This window comes from Athene noctua, chromosome 2 (genome assembly GCF_965140245.1).
Source record: "Athene noctua chromosome 2, bAthNoc1.hap1.1, whole genome shotgun sequence".
Classification (NCBI taxonomy): Eukaryota; Metazoa; Chordata; class Aves; order Strigiformes; family Strigidae; genus Athene; species Athene noctua.
The window spans coordinates 163,432,897-163,460,482 of record NC_134038.1 but is presented as its reverse complement, the minus strand read 5'-3'; the positions used below and the strand labels follow the sequence as shown (position 1 = coordinate 163,460,482).

The window sequence follows — 27,586 nt, the reverse complement described above, 5'->3', positions numbered from 1 at the left end:
TGCCAAGGCTCTAGTATATTTAACTTCTCTTGCCTTCAAGGTGTACTGTGGAAGAACTTCACCACAAGTTTCTGCTGAGGAGAAGGAGCTTGCAAGCTCTCCAGGGGTCCACAGGACCCTGCAAGTGGAGTCTGCTCTTGGGAAGAGGTTCCAAGTCTTCTCCAGCTACTATCACCTACCTCTAGACCTGGGCTGGTTTCAAAAATACTGCCTTAATTACATGCTCCTTTTTAATAGACAGAATTGCAAATTGGGCTGTATCAGCAGAAGCAAATATATTCTACAGCTGGTTAAAGATCAAAAGTCTTCAGATTCAATCAGATACCATTAAAAAATATAACCATAAAGATCTATAGCAAGGGCAGTATGAAAAAAAGAAACATACATAAAAGCCCATTCTGTCTCAGTATGACTGAACCATTTATGATCAGACCATGTTGAAAAGTTAATGCATGTTTTGTTCCAGTTCTTGAAAGATGAACAGAAAAATATCTGCCTATAGATCAATGTTGAATCCTTCACCCAGCAGAGATTGTTGTAATTTATGTATCACCCTAACATTTGTATTGGTTCATACTGGTATATGCTTACAGTAGCATATTGGATTAATCTTAAGGGTTGGAGGTGGAAGGTAAATGACAAAATTCATTCTGTTAGGCCGATTAACTTCAACATGGAATTTTTTATGTATGGCAGATAGAACCACGATAAAGTAAAAACACTGAAGAAAAACTAGAAAGAAAAATTTTCTAGGTACCAGCGTCAAGATGGAGTTAGCAGAAATATCTCTGATCTCCAGTTAACAGCCTGATGCTCTCTGTTTCCTAAATTTGATCCTTCCTCCATGGATAAGGCTAACTCAGCTACATGAACTCAACTTGAACTACCTGCAATTGTTCATGGGCACTCTTTAAGCATTGTTTTTTAGCAATACCTAATATTCAGCACTACTCCTATTTGCTGCTATTAATTGATGTGATAAATTCTTCTGGAGTCCTTGAAGGCAGAAAATACTATAGGGTTTTGCAGAAATCACGGGAGTAGCTTTAGTTTAAATTGTGTATGTTGCTGACGAAGGATGCCCGATCGTAAAAAGAAGTAACATCAAAAGACATGGGCAGATGTTGACATCTTCTCCTGTGACTTGTAAGGCATGCAAGCCTGCCACTCACAGTATTACCAATTTTAGCGCCTTGATCCAAGAAGATATTCAAATAAATGATGAGTGAAAAAGCCCTGGAAGAGGCTAGTAGGAAAGAGGGGGAACAGAGTGCATATCAGATTGATTTTATACCATGCACTTCTAACAGCGTGCTGCAGAAATTGATCTTGCTGTCTGTTGTGATTAGGATCAACAGTTCTTTTCTATTTATTGGATTTGTATAGACCATTTTATTTCACTAAGGAGGAGAATACTAATTTACATGAATCAGCTCTCAAATGCCCCGCAGTGAAAGGGTGACGCTCTCACAGCCTGTAGCCATGAGTCACTGAATGTATACCACAGCTCACAATTGCATAATCATTTGTTCTTGTGCCTTAAGAGTACAAAACCAATGCAAGCTAGATGATTAAAAAAAGCTTTTATAAAAATGCATGTGATTTCGCACATCATGAACCTCACTATCAGCCTCAAATAGGTTTGATTAGTACAGAAAAGAAAATAAAAAGTGGGAGACTCAGCCCACTGAATTAATACCCAGCTATGGTGAACCACATACATGTAGATATAGTTACCTGTCTTACCTTACTTCATATTGAAAACCAATCCTACACATCGCTTTTTTCACAGGTCATCAATAATATTAGGCAGTCTAATAATATTCCAAATTAGCCATCTCTAGCAGTATTGTTGCAATTTGGACAGTTGTCCCATTATACCAACCGCATAGGGGACAAAGAAAGGGTCATCCAGTATAATGAGGGCTGCGATACAAGAACCACTCCACAGGTTTAGCTGCAGCAGAATTGAATGGTGCTTCACCCAGGATGCAGCCGATTCACAGGGTTGCCCTCTCCGCTCATTAACATCGCTGTCAGCTCATCACAATGCCACAGATTCGGCAGCAGCAAGAACAAGCCCAAGGAGAGGAGGAGGAGGAGGGGTACTGAGCCTGCTGCTGGGGGTCTGGCAGAGGAGCTCCCAGAGCTATGCCAGTTTTCTAGAGCTGAAGGTCTTACCCCAAGGCTGGATTTAGAAAGGGACTGGGTAATTTTTATGACAGTTGGTTATAATTGCGGCTAAGCTAGCTAATAAAACATCAAGAGGAACTAATCATCATGCTTTAGGGAATACATCAATTGCTTGCAAAGTCTTGGAAGACTTTTGGAGTAGTACTGAAGAATTCGTTATGCAAGTTATAGTATCAAAAAGATCACGCTCCACTGGAGGCCAGATATCAGCTTAGCAAGTAGCTTGATCTCTTATGGCAGCTCTTTAGAACAAGAGGTAATGGCCTCAAGTTGTGCCAGGGAAGGTTTAGACTAGATATTAGGAAGTATTTCTTTGAAGAAGGGGCTGTTGGGCGTTGGAATGGGCTGCCCAGGGCAGGGGTGGTGTCCTCATCCCTGGAGGGGTTTAAGAGTCGGGTTGACCCAGCGCTGAGGGATCTGGTGGAGTTGGGAACTGTCAGTGTGAGGTTCATGGTTGGACTGGAGGAGCTTCAAGGTCTTTTCCAACCCAGACAATTCTGTGATTCTTCTGCATAGAGTAATACTGTTATTTCAAACAGGACACAGAGTCAAACTCTCCAGATGAGAGACCTCAACTTTACAGGGACAAGTGGTATTAGAAAAAAGGGAAAAGATTTCAAAGCTTAGTCTTGATGCTCACAGGATAGTGGGGAATTTCTTGCATGTTTCTTCTTGGACCAGACTTGGTGGGAGGGACAAGCCAATGCTAGAGAAGCAATGCAACACTCTTGCACTGTGTCAACACCAAGCTGGGCTTGGTCTACTGCTCCTGTCCTGTACTTTCTTGCTAGTGTAATTCCACTGATTCCTACGCAGGTGTGGCAATGCTGGTGAGAAGTATAGCACCAGCAAGTCCCAAACTCACTTCCCAGTGACACTGGGATACCCTGGAGCTACAGATAGATGCTCGATTCTAGCAGAGCTAATGTTGTTTTACAGCAGGGTAAAAATTCCAAGCTGGGACAGCTAGACTTACCATATTCTGAAACCAAAGTGCATGGAGACCAGTTCATGATCCTTTTGTACCCATTGTGGCACCAAAATGAATAACAACAAAAAGGAGGTTGTCAGCACCTCGAGATACGAATCCTACATGATTAATAACTAGGAGTTACAATCTCTTTCTTGGTCCCTACTTCTACCCTTGCATTTAATATGTAGCCATTCCTCTCGTGCTGCATTTGAACACATTGCAATTTCACTTTAGGATAGAAGGATTCAGGGTAAGTAATTTTATCACCTCTGAAGAAATACAAGCAAAATACAATCATTTGAGTCCACATATGCACAGCTTAAAGTATGTCACCGAGCTCTTCAGTTGCTCTGTGATTTTAACTGTATCTCACCTGACACAGGATTTGTGTTTTAGCAGACAAACTCCTAACATGATTATTTTCAAATATCTGTTTTAGTTCAGGGCATATTGTGCTAGGAAAAATAAGTGATTAATTGAAGTTTTTACTCTTTTATAAAGACGTTTGCAGGAAAGCTAGGCAAACACATTTACAGAGAGTGTAAAGGCTACTGGGAATTTATGCAACGTATTTCCAAATGTCAATAGAAACAGTATTATACCTCCTACCATAGAGCTGCTTTGTTTGCTGCCCTGAGATATTTATCATTCTATACTGCTGCAACAGGCTGTTTCTAAGACAGGTCCTGCATTGAATGAGAGGTGCTCTGGTGTTGGAATATATACTGCAGATACAGATATATCTGTGCAGTGTAAGAATAAGCACCGCAGCTAGGTCACAGTTGCATCATATTGGCCTGTATATTGATGACATGCAAATGGCGATTATATTTTTTGCCACAATTCTCTTGAAGATATTGAAGCACAGCCACGCTCTTGAGGCTGCTCATATGTACCTCGCTTTCTTTCTCAGCCACTCCAGTGGTGTCCTTATCCCCTGCCTCGACACTGCCCTGTATAAAGAGGAAATATGGTCATCACCTTACTCATGCTGAGGCAATGGCTGCAGAGAAATTAGTATTAATCAAGCTTAATGGAAGCACGTCATCTATGGGATGCAATGAAATGAATGGCTGGAACTAAATGGGATAGTATATAGCAAGCAGAAGATTATTGCTGTCACATATAATCTGAAATAAAAGTAGCTATAGGTTAAAAACCAATAAATAAAACCTTTTACACATGTCATCATCATCACACTGTAAGCACTAAGGACAATTTTATTTACTTTTATTATCAGTACTCTCATTATAGCACCAGCTTTGAAGAATTTTTTAGTAAGCAAAAACCCACAACACTGTTGACCTTGCAGTTTCCAGCAAGATCAAATTTCTTCCACCCAAGACTCAAACTGTTCCCATTATAACCTGCTGCTGCCCCTGCAACTCACCAGAGTTTCAAGGTAAACTTTCTAAAACACTTACTTCTTCCACCCATGTTGGACTGCAACTCATTTAAAAGGGCTGTTCAAAAGAAGTGGGTCACAAAGTTCATAATTTTTTTTTGCAGAATCACCTTTCTCTAGGCCCATATTCAGTGGTACATGCAGCAGGTGCCTGACATTTGAAAAATTAGACATGTGTCAGTGGTTTTCCAAATCTGATACCCCTTTAGGTGTTCAAGGCATCAAATGCACTGAACGGTAATGTGCTCCCCCCAAATAGTACTTTTCACACTAACATTACTACTCTCTAACACTAAGTCCTTTTCTACAGATGGTCAACAGTCAAAATCCCTAAAATTCAGGCCTGGTTTGGAATAGTTGGAAGTGCGTTTTTTCTGTTCAGGTTTGACTCCCTGTGGCCATAGTCTAAAGACGCTGCTTAGGAAAAAGCAAATGAAAGCCCCATTATGGAAATCCACTTTGCTAATAAATTTTGAGGCTGCTTTGCAAACACAGCTAGGTCAGATTTTTCGAAATGGTGAAAGACAAGCTATGCAAACATATGTGAAGGCATGGTGGATTGGACTGTCCGCTTTAATAATCAGAAATTGGGTGACCACAAGTACTCAGGATCCAGCTAGTTGTCTTCACATACCCATAGCTGTCACCCCAAAATTTCTACAAGTTTCAGCTGCAATGGTTGCATATTTCTTTTTTAATAAAAGGATGCTGAGTTATATCCAAACTTCATATCACTCATGTTTTTTCTAATCTAATCTTTCAGTATTGCCTGCAGTCACCTCATAAGCCCCAAACACATCCAGATGCCAGGGCAAGGCAACTGCTGACAGCGGTGTTACCATAGAAACCTCTCACAGCTTTATCCTGTTAAAATTACAGTGTTATATAACCTTTTTTTTTAATGATTAATTCTTTTTTTTTTTTTAAGCTGCCAAGCCTCTGCCAGAGTCTTCGATTTTATAGTAAGTTTGAGAAGACTGTAGAAGCTTAAATAGAAAAAAAATATCAACAGCAAAATGTAATTATTTCTTACTCCAGCGATGCACACATGCACACAGCCACCCACAGAAGTCTCACTTTTTTTTTTTTTTTTTTTTACAGAAGAGATGTACACAAATGTTTCTATTGCCCATAAAAGCTTGAGGTACAACTGCAAGTCGGTAGATAGACGCCTTCCCTACTTCTACTATCAAAAAGTGCTGAATTTCTGCCATCAGCTGTCTTTATAAGTCAATTTGCTTTCAGAAATGAGCATCTTCCTCAGCTTTGTAGTTAGGAACATGCCAGCCTCTGCCCTTCTCTTAATAATACCCTGGCAATATTCTCTGATAAGAATCCCACCAGTCCAGCTTTGGGCCTCTTTGCAGAAGAATCTAATATATACATATACATAGTTTTAAATGAGGACTCTTTGCCAGGCTAACTGAATGCACAGTTCTGGTGGGAAAGGGGAAATTAAGGAGAACTCCCCTTGGTTTCCAAAGCTTGGGACTTCCCAAAGCTAATTTGACTATCGTGCACTAGTCAAATTAGTAGCATTTTGCTTTTGATTTTTTGATTAGCTGGAAGTTGGGATTTTGTGGATGGTGGTGTTTGAGAAGAGAGGCACGGTAGCGTGAACTGTACCATTTTTAGGGCATGAAAGTCTAGTAAAAAGGATGACTGAAATAACATCTGAGTAAGGTAACACCCTGGTTCTGTAAACAGAGAAAAATCTGCTTCTGCAGACTTCAACAGAATGACAGTATTCTACAACAGTTCTCTCCCATATATGAGAGCCATGTATTTTTAATAGCCTCATGCTCCAGCTTTGCAACTGCATTTAGTTGCACGCCCTGAGTTTGGACACACTTGACCACCCTTCTGCATTTATAACCATTGCATCGCTCTCCCAAATGACGTGCTCTGCCATTTGAGCATTGTGAATTGTACCTACAGCGGGATTCAACCATAATTAGATACCCTCAAAGCTGCAGGCTGTTTCCTGGCCTCTGCTGTACTTGCTCAGTGTCTGCAAAGACCTTATCAGGAGGTCGTTTCATATATGCTTATACACACTTTTGAAACCCACAGTATTTAGCTGAGTGTCTGACTGCTTTAATGGGGAAACAGGCAGGCATCAGACCCAAAGCACTGAAAGGCTCTTTCCAAATTAATGAGCATAACAGAACAAATTGAAAAGCTCATCTCTGAGCAGTGCTCTCAACCCCAAGCACTATGTCTCACATGGAGGAGAAGAAGAAGGGGAAATAACAAGATTTCATAAGCTTTCACTTTATTATAATGTCCTCATGTCATCTTTGTTTGAAGGTGAAAAATTGATGTGGTGAGAGGGGTAGTATTATTTGAAAAAGGAATGAATCAATGGTTAAGGCGTTATATCCTTTAGACTGTATCCTTTGGATTTTACAGCTGCCTTTGGGGATGCTATGGAAACAGGGAGAAAACTGTTTCAGTGTGCAGAAGTCCATGCAAGGACTTATCACCATGGTTAACTTTGCTTCTGTTGGTGCATATGGTCATTCCATCCCTTTAATTATCAAACATTTTATCCCCTCCCCAAAAAGGATCAACTGTTGACAGCTAGTAATAAAAACTTTATTTGTTCTGTGGTATTTAGGGCCTGAAAGACTAAGACAAAAATACGTAAGGAGATCCCAGGGAGCAATTCTGACGAAGTCTTGTAATGATGTCTTGGCAATCTTGTTCAGGCAGACGATGAAACAGCAAGGACCTGAATCCAAAACTCCCTGAGAGGCAAGTGGCACCCTATCCTCTGGACCATCCTCTCCCTGAGTTAAATGAAAATCCCACCAGAAAATACACTTTGGAGCTCCTATATTGAAGAATGCATGCCATAAATTTTCTGGGTTAATGGGATGTGTCAGGAAACCTGCCACAGAAAAAATTAAACTGATTAGTGGCTGTCACTCCAAACTGGAAGTTACTAAACTTGATAAAAGATTCCCATAAGAAAGTATCTATCGATATTTTACAACTCCACTTCTAAAGAAAACTGTCACTCATAAAGCAAATGAATGCAGAACTGCTGTGGAGAAATGACATGTTTTCATCTTTTGCAATTCAGTGTACTTTTCCTTAGCTTTGATCATATTTGTCATTAATCCTAATCTTCAAAACTCTTCTTTGCCAGTCCTGGAAAGCCCTTCCTGAAATAACAACCCCTCAGAGCCAAATGCAGAATGACTCCAATTCAGACATTTTAAAATTAACACTTCTAGCTTATTTTCCCAAATTAGCAAAGACAACTTCATATTCAAAAAGCAACTAAAATCCAAGCATAAAGCTAATCTAAACTGTTTAACTTTTATTTAATGCCTACTGTCTTCCTCCCAGATTGCTCTTAAATTGCCTGGCTCTTGCCCTGTGTTTCTCTCTGCCTCTCAACAGCTCTGCATTCCTGTGCCTTGGCTACAGCAGCTGCCCACAGACCATGGACCCAGAACTTCTCATGGAGAGTCAGGCAGCAAAACAGATCCTCTGAAAAGGTTGTCGGCTATGTCGTTCAACACTTAAGACGTGCAAGAGGCTTCAGAGCATTGCTTTGTCTTAGTGTGAGATGAAAAGGAGCCGGCTTGCTTTTAGAAAAATGGTGAACTTCTTTTAAAATTTTTTTCTTCATTAAATCCTTACAGATAGTCAAAATAAAGCCATCTAGAAACAACCCTTTAGGTTTCATTAATATCTGTTCTTCCATATTATTCCCTGCCATTCACTCACGCAAAGAGGAGAGCTCCAGATTAATGACTTATTGCCCATCCTTCCTTTCTCTACCTTCCCTCCCTCCTTCTTTATTCAGAACTATCAAATTTACCCTGACTAGGCGTGAGGCGTTCTGGTCAAGAGTTTGACAAAACAATGTGCCTCAGACATGCAATTTCATTCTTTGTTTTTACTATAGAGTTGACAAGTTATTACTGTGATTTATATCAACTGAAAAGAGAACACACAGGAAGGGGAGAGCCTGGTCACCACAGACCATGGCTTTCTTCATTTGGTTATGTTATTGGAAGGGGATGATCCTGAAGTTGCTTGCTCCAGTGTGTACCATGGATTTGAACAAAAGTGAATTTAAAAAAAACAAACAAAACCAACTCAAAATTCCTGCAAGTGTAATCAGAATTAAACCCTAAACATAGTCTGGGGAACACGCTGGGACTGCTTCACCTCCATAGCTGCAATGCTGCTAGGAGTCCACGAAGAACGGGAAGGGTTGGACAGAGATGGGCATTATCTTCCTTCTCCCCCAAAGTCTTTCTGAACAGCCCATCCAGTACTGCCCCCTTTTCTTCTACAATATACTTTTTTCGCTCTTTTAGGAAGATGGGAGCAAGGGAAGAATGAATTAGGCAGGTGTTACAGTTAAAATTCAGCCTGCCTCTTTGTATCATTCGTGTTGGATACCACTTTTTAATCCCATGGTACAGACAGCTGGAACCACACAAGCAAGCTCATCAATTAATTTGTAAGAAGGTCTTTAATAAACTACATTTGTATTCCAGAGCCTTGCACACCAACTTTAATACTTCCTTCCTTCTGCTGAAGACACTTCGCTTAGTATCACCTGTGGCTTTTGCACAGGTTTAACACTGCCAGCAGATAACCAGCCTGTACTTGGCAGGTAGAGCTACTGGTCCTAACGCTATCCCCCCTAAGTTAATGACACTACCCAACCGGGAATCATTGATAAATATCACCATCAGGTTTGTGGTGTCTGAACCATTTCCATTAATAAGAATGTTAAACAAGATCAGCTCCAGAGACAGATCCATGAGGAGCTACAGTAGCTGCATATCTAGTACCGTCTTCTGTCCATGCTCTGCGCTGTCACATCTACAGGTGCCAGCTACTTCACATCTACATCAGCTTAATATTGCGTCCTGGCAATATCAGTATGTGGCACTGTATCAAATGCTTACTGAAAAACACCTGATTTTATGATGAATTTGGTATGATCATCCCTATTTAGCAGACGAAGACACACAGGGACTCACCCAAGGCCAAGAGCAGTTCAGCAAGCTGAACCCTGTTCTTCTTGGAACACCTAGGGCACCAAACGGTGCTTGACGGCCAAAAAGCACAGCTTCCACTGGCTCTCTGGAAGAGGAACCGACCCACAAAACAATATCCTTTTCTGTCCAGTTTTTTAGTAGTAATCTGCACGTTTTAACAGTGACAAACATTCATTAGAGACTTTGAACATGTTATTGTCTTGAGGAAAGCATGAAAACTGTCAGCCTACAAACACAGATACATTTTTCCTCCCGTGTTTCCTAGCCTGTGGGTATCACTCACCACCAAGACCTTCTGACAGTAGTATGTAGAAGAGGACAGAAGTTAGATAAAAAGGATATACAGTGAGATACCTGTTATAAAAAGGGATGCTAATCAGCAGGAAAACACCATCTCAGACCACCTCTTAACTTGTAATGATATTGGATGCCCTGCTTCGTTCTTCTTGCAAAGCTCCCACTGTTTTCTGAATGTTGACATGTAAAAATCTCCAAACTGGTGCTTGGAGTTCCCCCTTCAGCTCATGGCTGGCTTCTAAAACCATGAGCCTTGTAGACATATATATTACAATGACATTTTTCTAGTATTTTCATGTTTTAGCAAGGACCGTACAAGATGTACATTGGCTTAGTGCTTACAGCTCAGATTGAAAGGAAATGAAAAAACTGCTAATAAGGTCATTTAAAAATGGCATCAATTCTTTCTCCTTCTGAAGTTAATCTGCGAAACCACAATCACTCAGCTGAACTTCAGTCTAAAATGCCAAACATAAGAGGAATGACATTTTAGGGTTGAAAGGAGGACATGTGCTGGAGAGGCATGCTGTGACACAGCTGGGCGCTGGGGAAACCAGCTATGGAGGGTGGTGACGATGGAAAGGATGGCTGAAATGCAGCAGGCACATTCACCATGACCAAAGGTGGCTGGGATGAGGCCCAGGAGGTGGCATGGTGGACAGGTCACTCACCGCAGCCTGCTCTGCTGGCTCGGCAGGCTCAGCAGGGACGGCCTCCTTTTCTGCAACAGCAGCAGCAGGGGTTTCCTCGACCTTGGGTTCCCCAGGTGGAGCTTCTTCAGCCTCGGTCTTTTGTTTTATTGATTTTTAAGTAGAGAGCAGAAAAATTGTTGAGGAGCACATGATAGTGGGGAGGGAGGAGGGGAATGGGAACTGTGCCTGGCACAGTGCTGCTTCACGCTCAATACAGCCGAGCTTTGCCAGGGAGAGGACAGCAGTGCTTGGCCTTACAGCATCTAAAGGGCATTTTCATCCTCAAGGTTCTATAAGCAAACTGATTCAGTCCTACATCCCTCCCTCGCAAGGAATGAAAGTATCAGCTTCCTGAGCTACAGAAAGGGGCAAATGATGTGGAGGAAGGCACTCAGTTTACTCAGAAATGCTCTCGAAACTGATGGCAAGGCCAGGACTTGAAACTGGCACTCGTGTACCAACCCTCGGCTTCAAATATGAGTTTTTAAGATTATCCCCTATTACCCAGTTTTGTCTCTTCTTAAGACAATATAGTCCCTTCTTCAGTGAAGGTAAGAAGCAATTAGCAGAGACTCAAACAATTTTTATATGCACAATGGCAACCACTGACTGGTTGAATTCTGGCAGTGTGAAAATCAGCCCTGGTTTCTTATTAAAATGCATTACCTCGTGAGGTCTCAATCACCTACGAGGCATTTATCAACCCACTACTGGGATTTCCACCCTTTTAAATTCTGACCTAAACTTGTTTTTTAGCAAGAGGATCTAGTAAATATCACCAGCCCTTCAACACATTCAGTCCTGTGGCAAAACAGCTCACAGCAAAAGTGTGATCTCCAATGGAGACATCACTTTCCAAATACATGGGCATACAAGGGGAGAGCTGCAAGCTGTGCTCAGCATATTCCATTTATAAGATGGCTGACTCATCCAGATAAAATAACCCCAGTAGATTAATTTGCCATGAACAAATTGCTCAGCATAATATGAAGCTCAAAACCTATTCAGCTGTTTTGCAGTTGATAACAGACAGCTGGCTAGAAGGTCTCCTCTGATGAAGAAACAGCTTCCATGAAACTCTTGAAGATACAGAAATCTTCTCCTCCCTGATATTTTTCAGAAAAAAAAAACCCCATAGCCTCTCATTTATTTTCTCACATTCCTTAAGCAGACTGATTTGTAATGAGGTATAGAGAAGTCTGCCCAAGCAAGACCTCCAGGATTTGCCACTGCAAAACGAAACATCCATTATATCATATCATGTTGTGCAGAAATCTCTGTGTAGTGTATTAATACCAGCTCTAGGGAATTTCACAAAGAATAAATAGGACTGAAATGAAAAACATGAAGTAGATTTATCCCAGGTATGATGACTAATGAGTTTCCTGAGGTTTAACACTGGAAGAAACTTTCAGACTTAAAAATCACAGGTAATATGTTATAGTGCAGAGTGCATTGATGTGCTTCAAGTCACTTGTTGACAGGCAGTCTTCAGACTAGTTATCACATTTCAGCTACAAGTAAAAATACTCTCACCATATTTGATAACCATTATGAACACAAGCACCAGAGATTATACAAAAGCCACATTAAATAATACTATCACTCTGCTGCTATTAAGTAGCTATAACACTCACCCAGCAATGCTGCTATTCCACATTCTTACTCCAGGCAAACCAAGACTGTAAGAGAAACTAAGAAACTGCCCAAGTATAACCACTTCCAAAAAGGTTCTCCACTCCTTAGAAGTAGACTGTGCCTACTATTAGTATGTGGAGAGTGGATAGATAACACTACAGCAATACTGGAGACATTTAAACAGCCATCATGTACCATCACCTGCTTGCTGTACACTGGCCCATAGTACTCTTGTCATTTCTTAAATGCAATACATGAACAAATTGACTACACCTTTGAAAAGTAAACATAACCTAGAATATCCTGGTTTTCTTTTCTTTTTCTCTGTACTATCCTTATGAAAGACTGTTTCATGGAGTAAAGATTTACTACCACAATGATATCACCCATCAACTCTTCCAGGTTAAGGTTTTGTGATTTAGAGGATAGAAAACACAAAAAAGGAGAACATATCTTTGCACAAAGGAAAAATGGTGCCATTTTTTATAAGGTATTTAAAAAGGAAGAAAAAGCCACCACTTACCAAAGGCTCTGTCACATTCTCATTTGATTGCACTGTGAATGCAGAGGTATCCTAGATATAGAAAGGAAAGACAATGATGCAAAAAATACTTGAGATGGGATGTTTGCAGGTGTCTGTCAAAGACCCAATTTTTTTCAATGATTTATTCAGGTAGAGACATAAGTAAATTCACATAGAATAAGATGACAAATAGATAAGCTAAACAGGTATTAATAATTATTAGATAAGCACTATTAAAGACATGCCTTTTTCAACTATACATTCTATGCTTCTAAACCGTGCAATGTCATTAAAGGCAGTGAAAACCCCTTCGTTAAATACATACTAGTTGCAAGGACTTTGTTTCAGGCACAATGCACTTCTAAATTGTGAAACTCAGAATCTTTTTTGCAGACTATGTGTGCCTGTGTCTGGGGAGTACACTAGCTCTAAGCTACCTTCTCATCCTCTTGATTCTGGGCTTTTATTTGAATAGTAACTATAGTAATTACAGATACAAAATTTTACCTGAATTAAGAAGGTACAGAAATGAAGATGTTTTCCAACATCTTATTCAGAAATAATTAATTTAAAAGATATTGATGGGCCAAATCCTTTTGCTACTGCAGTGGGGGCATCAAATTTTGATTTCCTTGGGACAAACATTTTTCCTTAATTATTAGAGGTGGTAGTCTTGTGCTTTGCTTCTTCCTTACGGATCCTTTACTAATTTAAACATCCTGGAGCAGAATGGTTAATCACTGGAAGACTCATTTCCACCCTTGTATTAGCTAAGCCTTTTTGGTTGCTTTAAAAAATGGTGTACAGCGTGTGGTGTGGATGAGCCACTCTCTAAAAGGATGCTGGAAATCAATGAAGCTCCAGGTTATTCACCTGAAATCTGGGATGTTGGCACAGCCCTGGAGTTTGAAAGCATAAATATGGCATCTTCATGCAGTGTGCCTCTGCAATGCCTAACACAGAGCCTGACCATCAGCAAACAATAACACAGGTTTAGCTTTCAGATTAAAATATATCTTAAGTGAAAATATAAATTCAGAAACAAATAGAACTCATTTTATATGACACAGAGTCACAGAAAGTGTTTGAAACTGATGAAACCATGCTTTACAGGATTTTGAAACTGTGAGAAAAATCCACAAAAGAGCACAATGAAAAAGCTAAACCAGTCCTTTTAGTAGGAAAAAAATCAGTCCCACTAAAGTAGTCAGACTTTTCCTATTAAATTCAGTCAGGCCAAGATTACCAGGAGTATTAGCATCATTGCAGTAAATTCTAGGAATAATATCTGAGAATAGAAAAGGTTTAGATTTGAGTCAGTTCAGCTCATCTGTAGAACAGATTTCCTGAAATTGTATGCCGGTCCTAATCCCTTCCTAACAGCACAGAAAAAAAAAATATCTGAAAACATGTTTATTTCTTACCTGTGCAAATCCATTAAATGCCGTGCTGGATGCCTAAGTAGAAGTGAAAATCAGAACAAATTACCATTTGTTTACTAAACCAGAAGATGAGTCAAAACATTTTTATTTTGCAAATAAAAATGTAGGCCAGACATTAAAAAAAAAAAAAAAAAAGAAGGGTAAGGCAGCAAGAAATTTGATGACAGTGCTATTTGATAACAGGTGTCACAGGCTTAAAGAAAACAATAAAAACAAAAAGCAGAGTAACACGTATTTTTATAAAATAATAATAATAAAAAAAGCATTTAAAATTATACATATGGAACACAAAACCTGAGAGACACTACGTGCCTTCACAGTTCAAAGTTTCATTCACCGTTTTGAAGCATGTTTTTGTCAGCCTGCTTCATTACATGGCTGAAGGGCACCACACTATGAACAGCTGCATGGCAATTTTTCAAAAAAAGAATAGCACGGACTTAGGAAGGGCAGTGGGAAACACACAAATGGATTGTTTTAAACAACAAGGTTATGCCTAAGGAACTCTTTGTCTAGACTAGGCTACACACTGGGGTAGGTACCTCTTCTTTATCAGCCTCAATTTCCTGGTACAACAATCCATATCTCCGGTTAGCAATTTCATCTTCAGATAAATCTGAGTTGTTGGTCTCATTGTCTTTAGGACTAGTTGAACTCTCGGTGCTAGCATTTCTGGAATTTCCCATTTGAAACAGAGCCAAGGGTCTAGCTATCTCCTTGCTCGGTCCAGGATTGTTAATGCCTGCCTGCTCCCCAGGCAAGCCTTGTTTCACTGGTGCCTCCTGACTTCTATTGCTTATGCTCACACCTACTTCTCCCCAGCTGTTATCAGTCCCTTCTAGGTCTTGCGTAGACCATCTATCACTAATTCCTAACCAACCCTTTTCCAGGTTACCTTCCTCTGAGTCTTGCTGCTTGGGGAAAAAGGCCCAATTATCCAGTCCATTGGCTTGGCCATCTGACAGATTAGAAAACCCCCAGGAATCATTAGTAACTGTTGGATCCCAGTTTGCCAGCCAGGGGTCTGTTTCCAAGCCTTCAGGAACACCACTGCTACTAGAATGCTCTTCAGTGACTGCTGCTGCTGCCCTACCTGTCACTTGGTCTTCTGCATTATCTAGGCAAGGATTACCACAGCTTGTGCTAGCAGCATCAGCTGTCTCGGGCAGCAATGCCCATGCTTCTTCAGCAGTAGCTTTACTTTCAGCCACAGCACTACCATTTGGGAGCAGGCTGATGCTATTGTCTTCGGTTCCTTTACCAGACTCTTCTGCACTGAGTAATTCAGCATCACACAGAACGTTTCCAGTATCTGTAGGATCCTTTTCTGTGTGGTCAGTTACCTCTAGGTCAACACATTCTGTCATGTTTGTACACTCCATGGATGTACTCTCTCCAGCACCACTGTCAGTTTGGTCTAAGCCATCCCCAAATGTCCTTTCATGGTCCTGATCCCAGATACCAAAGACTTTCTCAGGTTCAGTGTCAGTGCTTTCTGTAGTTTTACAGTTGCTCTCTACTATTGTGTCCTCACCTTCCAGCCCTGTGCTCAACAATGGTATTTCTCCATCTGTCTCCTCAATGACATTGACCCATTTGACTTCTTCCCTAGGGCTTTCTAGGTTAGCACCTCTAGCAATCCCAGCATCCCCATCATTATTTTCCAACTCCTGCAAATCTTCTACCTCTGTGCTGGCTAAAATGTCAAGATCTGATTTTGCTAAACCCTTATGAAGCTCTGCCTCACTGTTTCCTTTGGTTTCGCAATCTCGCTCTTCCAGTTCCTCTGTACCTTCTACCTCCTTGTAGTGAATAGCTTGAGTCTCTACCTTTTCACTTGGCTCGACACCTGCCCACTCGTCTTCCTCCCGCTCTTCCTCTGCCTTTTGCACATCACATGGGTGGGGTTCATCCAACAAGCTATCAGTCACCAGGATGGGTGTCTCAAAACTGGTTACGTTTTCTAAAGGCTGACTGGTCACCACATCTTCCCGTGGGACAGTTTTGGCATCCAACTGGTCCTCCAGTGAAGTCCTCTGGTTTTCATTTACAGAAGCTGACCCTGGTGCAGCATCCTCCTGCTCTCCTACAGCAGGCCAAACACTAGCAGGCAGAGCACCCGTGGATTCGCTTGAGGTTTGCTCTGCCCCAGGGAAAAGCAAAGAACCGCCTGCAGTAATTTCCTGGCTGACACTGGGTGTGCTAACATCTAGGCCCCAGTTGAGTGAACCTAGATCAGTTTGAGATCTGTTAATATCTTCTGATGACCCACTGTTTGGGGTTTCCTCCATGACCAGGTTACACAGGGAAAGACTTTTTGAAGAATCAGGCTTTAGGCAGACAGAAAAGCAAAGAAAAAAACACAAGATGAAAAAGATAAAGGAGGATTTGATGAGAAAACACAAAACTTATATTTTACTAGAGCAATTTTAATTTAAAGAAGGAAAGTAACTAAATTAAGCCATTTAAAGAAAAGCTATGTGGTTTGCAACATTTGGAGGCAATAGACTGCAATGTAAAAGAGCAGCAATGCTACACAACACCAGAAAACTATGTATTACATCACACTGACTAAAGCATGTCTCTAGAGCGGTTGCAATTTTGGGGGGAGGTTTGCTTACCGGCTGCACCAATTCGCTGCTTGTCTGTATAGAAGAAAATCACACATATGAAACACAGAAAAGAAGACATGAGGTCATCTGTTAGAGCAGCAGTTAGTTAATTAACAGTTCTCTAACCAGCAGCAGTTACCAAACTGGTGTGGGGAAGGAGTAGCAGGTTCTCTCTTGCCGCTTCGCAGAAGACTAATCCCGACCCCTGAGTTTAAACCACACTTCCAGCCTCTGCATTACATTATAAAATAAGTTCTACATGTATGTTGGATATTTATCACACCATACTTTCCTCCATGAGCCACTGATATTTGTATCATAGGAACCTAATTACATCTTGATTGAAAAGAGGGGCTGCTCTGGGTGGCAGTGGGGCTTATTTATTTACAATAAGGTGTCACTGCATCACCCGGGCCGTGCAGAGTGCCCTGAGCTTGCAGCTCCAATCCTCCATCACCCTGTGCCATACAGAGGCATTTGCATCCATGCAGAGCAAGGGTCACAAAGCCTGCTGTCTACACTGCCACTTTGAACAGCTACAAATGCTGCAAGGAAGACCAACAGCTACTCTGCACTCAACTTATTAAGAGAAACTCAGTAAAATGTTGAGTATCCTTAATTTCAAACATTTAGCTGTGAAGCTCACTACTCTGTTTTTTTTTAAACTTGAGCAAAGAGGAAAATAATATAATTCAGAATACATATATATTATTAACAAGCTATAAAGAAAAATGTGTAAATGTTGGAGAACGGCTTGCAGAGAGCAAGGCCATAGGTCTGTGCAGGAGCTGATTGCAGCCATCTGAGGTAAACAAAGGAAAAAACCCAGGGTACAGTTATGCTAACAAAGGACTGTTATGTTAACAAAGAGAGAAACTGAGGTACATTATGGCCTTGTGTATGATAAAGGAACGGCCCTCGGAGAAAAACAGGTTTAGAAGAGGGAAGATGTTGTGACATACCTGAAATGCCACAAGGGGCTGGGATATTAAAATGTAGCCTTTTAGATGTATCCAATAGATTTGTGAGTAGTATGCATGATTATTGTAGAGTGCTTATATAAGGTGTGATTTCTTTCAATAAAGTTGAAGCTTGCTCTATCATTCACATTGAATCAGCTGCTTGCTTCCTCCACCCGCCGCATGTGAAAGCAAGACAGTGATAAAGCTATCTAATATAAGTTTAAAGCAATAAATTCAAAACATTTCTCGGTTATTTTAGCTGGTCTAGATATTGGCAGCCTTGAAATTTTGGCTAGTCTAGCATACGTGACTGTTTTTTTCAGGCTTTATTTAACCTTTTCCAACAGAAAGAGATGAGCATTTAATATACATCACACACACAACGTGTTCCCACAACAATGCTGCAAATCTGAATGTATGAGAAGCATCCGCAGATTTCTGTGCTGGTTGAAGCTGCAAAAGGTCAAAAAAGAGCATAACAGGCTCCACGTCAAGTCAACCCAGCTGTCTCCATGACATAAAGTCAAAGGAAAGCTCACGAAAATGAGTTGTTTTCTTCCTGCAGATCATTGTATCTGATTTGGCACCAGGAGGAAGAAGGATCATGCAGTTTCCTAAAGTAGCAGCTTCTTTTGTGAATAACTCCAGTTCACTGTATGCTCACAAAGACAAGTTATATTTTCTCTTCACTCCTGAATTTCGAGAAAATGTGTGTCCACTGTGTTGAAGTCCTAAGGAACTACATCTTCAGATAATTAAAACAGGTGACTAGCATCTATTTTTACCCTCTAATAGCTGTAATTCAGGCATGAGAGTAAAAGCAACACACATTTAGCTCTAATGATTGTGAATCTTATTAGCCTAGATTTCTGACATCATTTAGGTTTTCTAGGCCAAGCAACAGAGATTATTTTTTGTTGTTGTTGGCTTTGAAAGATCCCTAGTGGCTTCATATACTTGAAAGTGTTTGTCATGGTCTGTAAATTGGCTTTGGGTAAAAGCATTGTAAATCTGTGTTTAGGGTGTTACAAAATCAGAGGCACAGAAATATCCCAATTCACAATGATAAATGTCAGGCTTACCGTCCATAGATCCCATGGCAATGTCTGAAAAAAGGAGTGGAAAAAAGAGACTCTTAGAAAAATACTGTTCTTATACTGTATGTTCAACATGCTACATACCTGTGTGCATTAACAAGAGCTAACTTATTTATATGTATAATATGTATATATATTTTATATATTAGCACGTGTGTGTGGGTATCTGTCTGCATAAGACACTTTTTGGTTAAATAGGATGGGCAATATGTGGTGGATTGTCATATTTCCCACTTCAAAGTAGCTGCTGCTTTCCAGTGCACTCACACCGCCGTGTGCTTGAGTAACAGTCAGATTCTGAGGTGGTGACTGAATGGCTTTCAACAGGTAGAGAAGTCTAAAGCTAGGTGTAAGCTTTAAAGAGCTTGCATAGGTCAGGTTTTCAGCCAGTTCAAAACTGAGCCAGTTATACACTGAGAACAAGTGGGTTTTCTGATACCTCTGACACCAGGAAGGAAAATAGCATCCTTTTTGGGAAAGAAAACAAGCAAGTTGACCAATGTTTTCACTTTTTTGTCAAGTCTGTTAAGTAATAAAAGTTAGTGACCTCTCAGCAGAGGAGCTGAATAGACAGATGAAAGAAAAGCAGCAGTCTTCATGCCAAATATTAATAGCCCACCACAGCAGAAGGAACTCTGCTGGTTGGTCCCAAAAGCTGCCTGAGATGCTTCAAAAAGTATCTACTATATTCACACCTAGGCTAGAGTCCACAAAAATCAAAAAATAAAGATGTTTATAAAGTAAAATGTAAAACTGTTGCTGAAATATTTGCAAATCTTAAATGTGACATCTAACATCTGCCTGAGAGAAAGGATTTCTGCATTTAGTTTCTTTTCTTGCCTGCTTCTTATTTTATAAGAATGGCTCTCTGAACAACTTCTGCTTCAACGAACAAGAGACACAGTAGTAACTCACTACTCAGCTTTACAGCAAATTAACATCAACAGACATTTCTCAGTTTAATTTTGTTTAAGACCAGGTACGTGCTTCTTCTGTGGATGCAATTTATAAGTGCACCTGCTTACTCCACCGTAACATTATTAACTGAACATTCAAGATTTAAGGAAAAATGGTAGGTCTGCTCTTATAGTGCTAACTGGTACAAACCTTAGACGGCTTACTGACTTTCATGGAAGGAGAGATTGCACATTTTCCATTTTTTTCATTTTCCTTTCATTGCTCGTGAGACTTTTGAGCATGAGGGGGAAGGAACAAACTGAAGGAAAGGTGAGACAGACCACAGCTAGCAAAGAAAGGTGAGGGTCGGCCACATTTCGAACGGCCACTTCTGAAGCAGCCATGGAAACAGAAAATCAAGTTAGAAAGGGGAGACTGGGGCTCACTTACTGTGGTCTGATCTCGCTGGCAGAGCAGTGGAGGAAGGTAACTAATTAAATGATCAATAGGGAAGTCATGCCAGGCCTCCTGAGGCATCATGGCACAGATGACTACTCCTGTCTTCACATCACTACTTCAGCAGTTTGCTGAGCTGAAAATATCCGTGACTGAGGCAAAAACTATACACAGATAGAAATATCACTTAATGATCTCTTCTTATTCTCCCAGCAGTGTAGCACTGGGCTCTCCAAAGACTGCAACTACAAGTTTCATTCTGTCTATGCTGCCATAGCAGTAACCCTGCCACATCCAGTGAGACCAAGAACCAGACTGCAGGGGTGTTTTCCCTTCTTCTAAAAACGTGGTGCTCTGACTCACCCACATGCTCTTGTGAATGTGGACCATCCTTTCTCATATACGTATGTTGGGAGAAAGGTGAAAGGAGAGGAGAGGTTGAAGGTGCTCAGTGAATGCTTCCTATGCACCTAGATGAAAACTTACAATGTACTTTTCTACATGGAATTCTATTCTGTATTTCATGGTGCAGCTGAATCTAAAATAACTCTTTTTCACTAAGCTAATAATCCATACAATATGATGTCAGGACAAATGTCCTCCATCACAAATGTTAAATGTCTTTGGTTTAATGATCTCACTGCTCTGATAAGCATTATTACAAGACAAGCTGAAAGGGCAGAGTTAGCAAAGTCACAGCTAGAGTTTTCTGTCACTGCTGAATGCCAAAGAATCCCCTTCCCTTTCCTCTTCCCTGTTTAGAGAGATCAAGAAAAATAACAAGAAAAATGCGCAAAGCCTCTGCTGTAATTAAACACTTCTCCTGGCAAACCACAATGAGAAATTCCAGCTAACGTTTGGAGTGCTGACAATACTCTGGCTTTCTGACAGTACATAACCCATCAGAGATCACTACAGATCTCATTACATAACTAGGACTGCACACCAAAAAAGAAATTAATTGAGGAAGAGATCAGCAGAGAACCAGGACTACTTCAGTCTTAACGCTTCTCATCTTCTCACTCCTCTCCCAGTGCTGCATTCCTGAACAGCTGATTAGTCCTCTCATGTACAATCCAGGTTAGTGACAGACACAGGGATAACAGGTTTTGTGAACAGTGTCTTAATACTGTTTCCTTCTCTGTGTACAACACATAGCTACAGCTCTGCTGTTCAGGAGAACCTCCCCACTGTAATATCAGCCCTATGGGTATTGAGAGCAAGTTCTGGAACTTAAAAGAGCAGGTCCCCTAGGGTAAGCCAATGAAAATTAGCAACTTCATATATCAGCATTTTTATTTTTTTTCTTCTTTTATTTTTCTTCTTTTTTTCCACACTGCTGCAAGAAACTTCCATGGCAAATATTACCACAGAATGCAGAATTTCTTTAACACAACATCCTGCAAGGAAACATACTATTCCATCCTCTCATTTTCCTTGAGGTTAGGTCTAAAATAGATTTATAAAAGCAAAACCACTCAGATTATATCCACTGCTTGGTATAGAAACTCCATCACAGCAAAGCAATTGCATGCTGACTCCACAAGACCTAGGTCCCCTGAGGCATCTTTCCAGACATGAAGAGTCAAAGCCAGGTCAGAAAAATTGTCAGAAAAACAGGTGCTGGAGAATTATAATGTTGGCACTAAGAGTTATTCTAAAGATGGAAAATAACTGCATGCCAAAGTCATGGCCATGGTCCTCCACCCATCCTCACTGGCAGATATCTCATTTTACCACCTGACAACTTCCTTTCCTCCCAGTACATCATCAAGTACAGGGCTACTGAAGGGGAAAGATAGATGGCTGACTAGAACTGCTCAGGAAGATCAAGATTTTCAGACACCACAGATACACTGCTCATTAGTACATGAGGCAAATCGTTGCTACCAAATACAGCACACTGCATTCATATGCTTCGCCGACCTCAAGGCAAAGAGATACCTGAGACATGGGTGAATGAGTGACTCCTGTTGATACAACTTCTGGCTTGAAAGGGTCGAAGTCCAAATCTAGCAAAGATTCTTCTTTCTTAGCTTCAGGAACTTCATTCTGTTAGAAGAGAAACATAGCTCTTGAAAAACTCATATTTCAAAATCTGCCCCGGGCAGCAAAATATTAAGAGGCCAAGAAAAAAAAAAAAAAAGTCACTGACTTTCTAGCTATGGTACAAGCCAGGAGGGGAGGAAGCACTGAAGACCTTCCTGAGCTTTAGTGTAACTTTAAATTTTATTTTTATGGGCTTCACTCTCATGATGCCTTTCTCTGTAGTACAGCTTTGTCTTTTCGGGCTAAACAAATCGCAGCCTTTTTGAAAAAGTGCTGAGTGTTCACCATTTGACTGTGAAGGCCCTTTTAAAGTGATTTGAGACAGATACCAAAATTAAAAGCTACATAAATGGCACCCAATGTCCATACATTCTAATAACTGAATCTCTCCCCAAACACTATCATTAGTAAAAAGCCAATATAGAAGGTCATAAATGCATTTGAATTAAATTTCAGTTCTGAAAATGAATACAAATTCACATTTAATGCAGCCTTAGCTCTAAACTTCAGGAAACACCTTACCGAACACTAACTATATCTTGCTACGTTGATCTGCTCTTACAAAACCAGGTTACGCGGTAGAGCCTTTTTTTGTTTGCAATTAATGAATTAGCCAAGGTCTCTGAGGTTACTATAGATATATATATTGGTTTAATGGGCTACAAGTCTTTCCCACTGTAAAATAACAAGAACAAATAATTAGAATGCTTCAACATAAAATTTTAATTAGTGTGAAACTGTAGATGAGATTTAATTATCACTAATGATAAATATTCTAAGCAAGCATCTCGGCTTTGGTAACAAGGCTAGTACTGCCTACTCCTAGTTGTTCAGTGTTTATTAAATAGTGAGAGAAGTTTGTCTTTTGATGTACAGAATATGTAGATAGAAAGGTATTTATCAGGGTGTATTTTGCAAGGTGTTCAGATTAGAAACGGTACCATGGGAAATTATTTTTACACATACGTTCGCATGTAATCTTACGTAAGAATGGTAACACTGGGTCGGACCACACAGTCCTGTCCTGTTCCTGATTATGACCAAAGTGTATGCCAGGGGAAGTCTACAACTGGGCAGTCACAAGAACAGCAAAACTAGGAGATAATAGTAATGATGATAATAACAATAGCAAAATAATCAAACAAAGCTTTTCTATTATTAAAAAGTTTAAGAGTGTAAACTCTCCAAATTACTGTTACTATTGGTAAACATGTTCAAATGTAGGTAATTAATGGCTTCCATATGACACAAGACATCTGAGCTCTCCCTGTCACACGAAAATGTGGTCAAAATAGCTCCTCACCTCTTATTCTAGGAATGACAGAGTCACCTGGAACTCTTCAGTTTGGAAGAGGAATGCTAGGGGTGATGTGAGCAGGGTCTACACCAGTGTGAGGGGCGTAGGGGTTTGGCTGCTCCATGACTCCTCCAAAGCAGGAGGGCAGGTGGCAGTGAAGTTGATGGGGTCAGATGTGGAATAAAGAAAAGGTGGTGGTGTTCCATGTGGCACAGAATTCAGCTGGGGACTCCTTGACATCAGGCAGTATGAATGTGAAAAATTTACACCTCCTGAAAGAGTGAACAAATCTGTGGCAAAGCAGTCTGTTGAGGATAACTAAATAGGTAGAAATCATGTTGAGGAAGTCCTTGAGCTCCAAATGGCTGGAGGCTGGGAAACTATAGGACAAGGGGGTATACAGAGTACCAACTTTACTTGCCTTGTTTTATATTCTTCCCTTGGCCTCTGCTTTAGGCCACTGGTGATGACAGATACGTGGTCTGACACACGGAAGCCACTGTTACGGTTTCACACTTAAAAAGCAGAAACCAAAACATCCCTTCCCACCAGTTAACCAGCATTACATTAATTCTGTCATAGCTTTTATCTGATGTATTTAGATTTCATCACATATGCCTTTGAGTCACTAGTACTCATATGGTCATACATCTTGATGAAACAGCACAACATAGCATATCATCAGAAAAGGATGGAGATGGAAAAGTTAATTATCTTTCAGTGAGGTTCCAGAATGAAGTTGTTATTTATGAGGACTGAATCAAATGAATAGGAGTCTCACTTAGGCCATGTGTGATGACAGTTAAGGTTTCTGTAGTGCCAGGGTACTGATAATTGAATGCAAAATTTACCGCTACCTGTTACCCTGAGATCAAAGTTAAGAGAATACTTGCCATAACTTTAGCAGCAAAGACGGGAACAAACATATAGAGTAACTGAGATATCACGCTAGATGGAGATTTAGGAGAAACAGGAACCTCAGGACATCCCTTGAAAAGGGACAAAGCTGTGACAGGAAGGCCTGTCAATCATCCTATGTTAATTCCACCATAGCACGACTAAGTATGAAAAAATGCCACATTTGAAAGAGGTGGCTGTGGCAGAAGCAAGGCTGTACCTCTCAGAGGACATGTATGCACAAGGGATGGAGAAGCACAAGAAACCTGCAAGGACCACCAGAACTGCCAACCCCTTGCTGCACACAGTCTGTACAAGCCTTAAAATAGCCCTAGCAGATATGAGTTGCTCATTTCAGAGCTGTTGGACACACTCAGACATGTTAAGTACCTGGAGTGGACATATGGTAAATGCCTACAATGCCCAAGCTAGTAATTCGACACTAGGGATCAATGTGATGTGAAGAAGACAAGAAATAAGGCAAGGAGCACTCATCTTTAAATGATCCTTTCATCTGGTCACCCAGATATCACGTCTTCTCACCTCTTTCTTTAACTTACCAGTAATTAAATCTATTCTTGGCAATGAATAAACTGGAAGTGTGAGCTGCTTTGTTGAATCAGGGCCAAAATATTCAACAGCATCAAGCAGAACTGCCTTCCACGATCTTGCACAACGCCAAATGCATTAGTACGGCTTGATAAAGAAAGATGAACAACAACAATTACAGGCTATTTGTGTTCCAGAGGAGAAAAGTGTTTGGCCTGTTCGTAATCCTCTCTGAAACATGGGATTAAAGCAGCAAAGCTCTATTCATCAGCCTGCTGGTTTTGTGCCTCTGCGTGAGCACACCAGGGACACCAGCGGTGGTCTTTTGAGAAGTCCTGCACCATTAGCGGGCTCTGCAGGCTCAATAGCTCCCTCCACACTGCCCAACTCTGGGGGTATGGGAGATGCCATGAGCACCAAGAAGAGTAAGTCCATGTTTCCTGTGAATTTCATGCAATATTTTCAATCACTGGTTCTCTTACAGAAGGATATAAAACCTGTACATCACACCATCCGGGTTTGCCTGTGCATACTCAGAGATCTTACATACAGTAAGGATGCTTTAGGGATGGGGGTGGGTTTTGTGGAGGGAGAAGGGCAGATCGATCATGAGAAGGTGACCCCAGAATTGCTTAGGTCATTCCCAGGTCATTGACTGTGGGGGAGGGAACAACATGAATCACTCACTGAAGGGAGATCAATTTTTTCTTGAGAGACAAGGGAAAAATTTCACATCTCAGAAGCATGCCCTACCTTTATTATACCATTCAATTTTTATACCAGTCTCTCGTAGAAAGGATGTAAAGGTTCTGGAAATGTGACTTACACTTATTTAAAGCCCTGTTCCAGTGTCAGCTCTTAATGGAAAAGCAAACCAGTTCCTTTTCTGCTTCCCTGGCTGGCTTGACATGTGAAGGTTTGGTAGATACAGGGGGCCATATCCAGCACAGGTTACACCGACTCTTAACCACTGATGTCAAGGCTCACGCTGCCAGAGTGATAATTCCCATGAAGTCAGGGTACAATGATGCAACAGACCTGCAATTTCCCTTCAGCAGGAGGGCCCAGCAGCGGATGCATACTGGGAGCTGCCATTAATTCTCATTAATTGCATGGGGACTTAACTATAAATAACTCTTTTCTCTTCCAAACAGATCCCTATGGATGGTAATGCCTTTTTCTCCCCTCCACAGGAAAAACAAACATCACATGTTCAAATTCTCTAAAATAATTTTGGTTTTCACTGCTGTGCCTTCATTCTCCTGTGTTGTCAAATGAATTAGCACAAACAAATAATTCACATGAAAACAACGACTCATAAACATTCTGCATAAGCTTCAGATCTGCATGTTTCTCCCCAGTCTATCAGACACAGGCTCAGAGTTGTAATTATCATAATAGAAATGGTCCATTGTTGAACAACCAGCAGTTATCATAACTGCATAAAAACTGAATAACTGAATACAAATTATCCTGACTTATTTCCCAACTCTGGCTTTTCTGTTTGTTATATGCAATTTTAAAAGATTTCATAACTTCATAATAATGAGATAAAAGTAATTTTGATCACTTCTCTGCTGTATAACTACTGTTTCTATGAGTCAAAACCAAGTAAATGAATAATCTAGCTGAAGCAGTCTTTTATACCTGCAAAGTTGATTAAAACAGCCAAATTCCTTTATTTTTAAATCACTCAAAAGAAAAAAGGAATACTTTTTATGATTTTGATTGAAGAGACAGAAATAATGAAGGATCCCTGTAAAATGCCACTTGAGATGCTTAGGAATAGGAAAAAGCATCTTAGATGAACTCTCAGCTTGTAATGCAACCTGGACACAGTTAAATCTGAAACATGGTTGCTTCACAGTATTTTTAGTCGGGCCTCTCAGGAAAGCTCTAATGTATTTCAATATGTTAGCAATGTTAGCCCTTTTGAGAGATTATGTGTGGCCTATTCAAAGATGAAACATGCTATGTGTGACCCTCTCAAGAGAAAATAAAACGGTAATTGTGTCTCTGCCTCCTACCTGCACCGTCCTCCTCCCTCCCCACGGAGATCAGCCCCAAAGGCCTCTATCTTGGAGAACTGAGGGTTATTGCAAGGTTGGACCCATACATCATCCTCTGAAGCTTACCTGTGACGGGGTTGTCACATTGATTTCTGGGACAAAGTTGTCATCAAAGAAGTTAATGATGTTCTCCTGCTGCAACTCCTTGGTGGGAGTGAGTTTAGGCAGTGGTGGGACTGGTGGACCTTTCCTCAGCTAGACAGACAGCAAAAATGTCACAGACTAGTTCAGGGGTAAAAGAAACAGCTTTAAGCTAGGCCTAAACAATTTGTGTTAGGTTTTTATCTCTGCTGCTTCACCTTAAATGTGGGAATAAGCCACGGGTTGAAAGGAACTGTTCGGTTGTTCGCCACCAAATGCCTTGAAATAAACGTTGTGGGAAAAGCAAAACAACTTAATCTTTCAAACTCATTCCAACTCAACGTTTAAGATTTCATACAAAAGCATTTCTTGGCTGATATTATTCTGCTGTGACAGGCACACAGTACAAGACACTTCCTCTCCT

At 40.6% G+C, this 27,586-nt stretch overlaps 1 protein-coding gene across 6 annotated transcripts in view; it reads right to left on the bottom strand.

Moving 5' to 3' along the window:
• Positions 1-27,586, bottom strand: part of AMPH (amphiphysin) — a 122,612-nt gene that overhangs the window by 8,240 nt on the left and 86,786 nt on the right. The window contains exons 11-19 of one of the 6 annotated variants that reach the window (XM_074900928.1): positions 27,148-27,276; positions 22,165-22,272; positions 18,853-18,876; positions 16,818-16,841; positions 14,739-16,526; positions 14,179-14,211; positions 12,755-12,805; positions 10,573-10,689; positions 4,063-4,119 (exon numbers count right to left, since the gene is read on the bottom strand). In XM_074900928.1, coding sequence (XP_074757029.1) covers positions 4,063-4,119; positions 10,573-10,689; positions 12,755-12,805; positions 14,179-14,211; positions 14,739-16,526; positions 16,818-16,841; positions 18,853-18,876; positions 22,165-22,272; positions 27,148-27,276 — 2,331 coding nt within the window. The remainder of the gene's footprint in view (positions 1-4,062; positions 4,120-10,572; positions 10,690-12,754; positions 12,806-14,178; positions 14,212-14,738; positions 16,527-16,817; positions 16,842-18,852; positions 18,877-22,164; positions 22,273-27,147; positions 27,277-27,586) is intronic. The other 5 variants (XM_074900931.1, XM_074900929.1, XM_074900933.1 and 2 more) reach the window with 5 other exon arrangements.